The 3,859-nt window shown below is 55.4% G+C and overlaps 1 protein-coding gene across 2 annotated transcripts; it reads left to right on the plus strand.

Moving 5' to 3' along the window:
- Positions 1-1,570: 1,570 nt before the first annotated feature.
- On the plus strand, positions 1,571-3,611 carry LOC114050698 (cytochrome c). Of its 2 annotated transcripts, none has more exons than XM_027872559.1 (3): positions 1,571-1,667; positions 2,449-2,625; positions 2,722-3,611. In XM_027872559.1, exons 2-3 carry the CDS (start codon positions 2,457-2,459, stop codon positions 2,868-2,870), a joined length of 318 nt encoding a protein of 105 aa, XP_027728360.1. In that variant the 5' UTR covers positions 1,571-1,667; positions 2,449-2,456; the 3' UTR covers positions 2,871-3,611. The 2 variants fall into 2 exon arrangements, with proteins under 2 accessions (XP_027728360.1, XP_027728361.1); XM_027872560.1 differs by having other exon boundaries at positions 1,625-1,675.
- The last annotated feature ends 248 nt before the right edge of the window (positions 3,612-3,859 follow it).

A 3,859-nucleotide genomic window follows, 5' to 3' on the forward strand; every position in this document is an offset into this window, starting at 1 on the left:
TGTGCCAAGGTATAAAGAAAAAAAATAAAATAGCCCCTGCCCTCAGGAAGCTTACATTCTATCGATGAGGAAACAAGGACATCTATACATCTGGAATGCCTATCCCAGTTCCCTTGCCCACTGACAAGCCGGTCCTCAGAGCATGGATAACACAACCCTAGAGCTCCAGGGTAATCCCTGAAGGACTGAGGATTGCCTTCCTAGTGTCACAGCTCATGAGCCCCCACCAGTGTGCTTCTTTTTACCACGATCTTTAGTTGATGTCAGTTAGTCAGCCAGACTTCATTAACTTTGGAAATTGGTGTTTTACTACGATGGCATAGTTGGTTTGAAACATCCCCAAAAGTCCGTGACCCTCTTATGGGTAAATACGGAATCCAGGGGAAATGGGCTCAAGCTGAGAAAGAACATGTGGCAAACGAGAAACTCCGCTCCTGGAAGCGCTTTTATCGGAGTACTCCAACAGACCCTAGGAGGTGGGCTATGCTGTGGTTCTGGTTTTTCCCTCGGGGGCTCTCTGTGGCCGAGCCCTCTGGAGCCCCTGGGGCAGACCCTGCCACCGGCCAGATCCTGGGGAGGTCACATCCTGCAGACCCTCCCCTCTGGCATGTCCAGGGTGGGAAGGAGACCAAAGCCAAGGCGCCTCCCCCATAGTACAGCGCTGGCTGGGGATGCCCATAGGAACGGCAAAAGGAAAGGAGGTCGGTCCGGCCCTCAAGAGGCTTACAGTCTACTAAAGGAGGACAACCCTGGGGAAAGGCAGAGAGGGAGGTCGTGGTGCGCGGGGCCCCAGGGCTGCGTCTTGGGGGATGCGGGGGTGACCCAGTCCTGGGCGCGGGCTCAGTCCGCGGGTCGGGCCGCGAGTGAGAGACGCACGCTCTGCAAACCCTGCGGCGATCTGCATATTAGCATTACTAATTATTAATTATGGTTATTATCTGATGAGCTTCCTGGGCTCACCCCAGAACCACGAAAGATCACGGGGTTGGGAACTGGAAGGGACCTCATCCCCGCTTTACAGATGGGGAAACTGAGGCCCAGCCAGAGGTTAAGTGACCGGCGCGGGGTAACAGTGCAAGCGAGTTCCATTTGAACCCTGATACCCTAGGCTGATACATGGCCCTAGGTTTGGAGTCAGAGGACCCGGGATCTAACTCTGACCCACACGATCACGGGCGGATTCCGTCCTCCACCCTCTGTGCGCCTCGCCCTTTAGCAAAGGCGCATGCGCAGCCTGCGAAGCCGGCGATCACGCTGAGCTCAGATGCAGAGAGGAGCAGGGGCCCCAGCCCCGGCTTCGGCGGGTGCAGAATGCGCGTGCGCAAGGCCCTCCCCCAGCAGGCCCCAAGCCTTCGGCGCGCTCTCTGAAGATGTCCGGTCGTACGTCACGGCGTCACTACCGGTTAAGGAAACCCCGCCCCCCCGAGATGGGAGGGGAGAGGGCGCCCTGGGCGCGCAGCCTACCCTGCTGGCGGGGCCGCCCGCCGGCAGCCGGGTCACGCGCCAGGCCCGTCGGGCTCGGGGATTGGCCGGGCCTCCGTGACGTCACTGCGAGGGCGGGGCGGCGGGTTCGGTTGCACCGACGCCGGTTACATAGTAGCGGGTACGGCGTGTCCTTGGGCAGAGGAAGCGCGAGTCGGACCGAGGCGGCGGCGGCGGCGGAGCGGGTGAGTGGGTGAGCGCGGGGCCGCGGGGAGGGAGGCCGCAGCCGGGCGCGTGCTCGGGGCGGCGGGGAGCGGGCCTGGGCCTGGCCCGACCCCTCGGACCCGGGGCCGTGCTGGGGCGGGGGCGGAGGCGCGGGACGGACGTGGACGTGCCCTGGGGGGGGGGGGGGGGCGTGGGGCCGGCCGCCCTTGGGCCTCGGCTTACCCCTCCCTAGGATGGGCCCGGCTCGCCCATCTCTGTCGCGGGGTGCGTGGGTGGGAGAAGGGGGAGCCCTCGCGGCCTCCCTGTGTAGCCCCCGGGTGACTCCACTTTGACCTCATCAGAGAGGGAAACTGAGGCTGGGAGCCCGGGCAGGGTTCGGCCAAGGTCAGGCCGGTGACCAGCAGTGACCCCGGGGCTCCATCCAAATGGGGCTTTGGTTCTGTCCTGCCCGGCATGGAATGCGCATTTTACAGAAAAAGAAACTGAGGCCCAGGGGCGAGATGATAGGGCCAAGGTCACCCAGTCCGGGACCCCCAATCGGCCGTTCCGTGTCTCTTGGGTGCACCCCCACATCCATCCTGTCCGAGGGACAGAGCTTGGATGATAAAGAGGGTCTGGGGTCTGGGGTGGGTCAGGTTTGCCCAAAGAGGAGGCGTCCAGCATGGGGCCAGGGCCTGACCAGTGACCTCAGGCCGGCCGGTCACTCATAGGTAAAGTGAGGGGTGATGACCCTCGAGTGGCCGGTCAGCAAGCGTCCTCCCACTCCTACAACACAAGGCGGGTAAATGTTTCTATTCCTAGATCTCACCATGGGTGATGTGGAGAAGGGCAAGAAGATCTTTGTTCAGAAGTGTGCCCAGTGCCACACGGTGGAGAAGGGGGGCAAGCACAAGACGGGGCCCAACCTGAACGGCCTCTTTGGCCGAAAGACCGGCCAGTCTCCCGGCTTCTCCTACACAGATGCCAACAAGAACAAAGGTAAAGGGGGGAGCGGTGGGGCTGGGGCTCCGGCCCCTGCAGAAGCTGCCTTAGCCCTGCTTAGCTGAGCTGATGAGTCTGCTGTGCCTCTTCTAGGTATCATCTGGGGAGAGGATACGCTGATGGAGTACTTGGAGAACCCCAAGAAGTACATCCCTGGAACCAAGATGATCTTCGCAGGCATTAAGAAGAAGGGAGAGAGGGCAGACTTGATAGCATACCTTAAAAAGGCCACCAGCGAGTAATGGCTGTCTACTGCCTTGTTTATTATAAAAAGGAGGTGTCTCTCTTGTGATGAGATTGCTTTTCTTTTTTTACATGTATCATAACAATCCTATTTAAATTGGTTTCATCAACCAGAGAATTTTGATCATGAATGGCTGTTTAAAAATTTTGTTCAGCAGTCCTAATGAAGGAAGGGTCATAGTTACAGCCACGACGGAGCTGTCACACTTCTGTTTCTTTTACAAGATTTTTAATAGAGGTGATGTGCTCCACCTCTGTCTTGGAAAGTTTTAAATCTGGCTTCTTTTACTAAGCAATAGGGAAAACCTACTTGATAGTTTCATATGACTTTTACATGTAGTATGTTGGGGGGATTATCTTTTGGGGAAAATTTGTGCCCCAGCCTGTCCAAAGGCAAGGTCAACTGAATCAAAACAAACTCACGAACTTCTAACTTAAATTCCCTAACTTTCCATTCATAAACAGCTTAATTACAGTGATTTGATTAAATACTGCCTTTAAATTGTTGAAAGGCATTTCAATGTATTTTATTGTCTAACAATCCAGAGTAAAGAACATCCCATCACATGTGTGGGTGATCTTTGAATGGGAGCTGTGATAGGACCTTCTGCTGAGTTGTTAAGTACCTGTTATGCTCGACATGTTCTATAGTCGTGTTAAAACTGACTTGGAGGGTTCAGCTGGATGATGTGATCATAAGAATTCAGCAATTAAACACTTGTCAGTACACTTTTCCTGAATGCTTTCGATTGGTTCATTCTCTTAATTTTAAGCCGATAAATTCAGATGGCACCTTGTGAACAAGTTGTCTGTTGTGCTTGGCCAAATTGATCTTTTGGGCAGTGGGAGATAGAACACCTGGGGAAGCTGGTTTGGTTTTCAGTGGCTGTAATCAGAGAAACAAATGTTGAAATATTCAGGAAAGTCAGTTTTCATTCATTTCATTTTTGTTCTCAGAGTCATCGTCGGTTCCCACTAGTCCTGACCA

This window comes from Vombatus ursinus, unplaced genomic scaffold (assembly GCF_900497805.2).
Source record: "Vombatus ursinus unplaced genomic scaffold, bare-nosed wombat genome assembly UNPS02014799.1, whole genome shotgun sequence".
Lineage (NCBI taxonomy): Eukaryota > Metazoa > Chordata > Mammalia > Diprotodontia > Vombatidae > Vombatus > Vombatus ursinus.

Coding starts and splice junctions, on each gene's coding strand:
- LOC114050698 (XM_027872559.1), top strand. CDS start 2,457: ATGGGTGATGTGGAGAAGGGCAAGAAGATCTTTGTTCAGAAGTGTGCC. Junction 2,626..2,721: donor AGATGCCAACAAGAACAAAG/GTAAAGGGGGGA, acceptor TGCCTCTTCTAG/GTATCATCTGGGGAGAGGAT.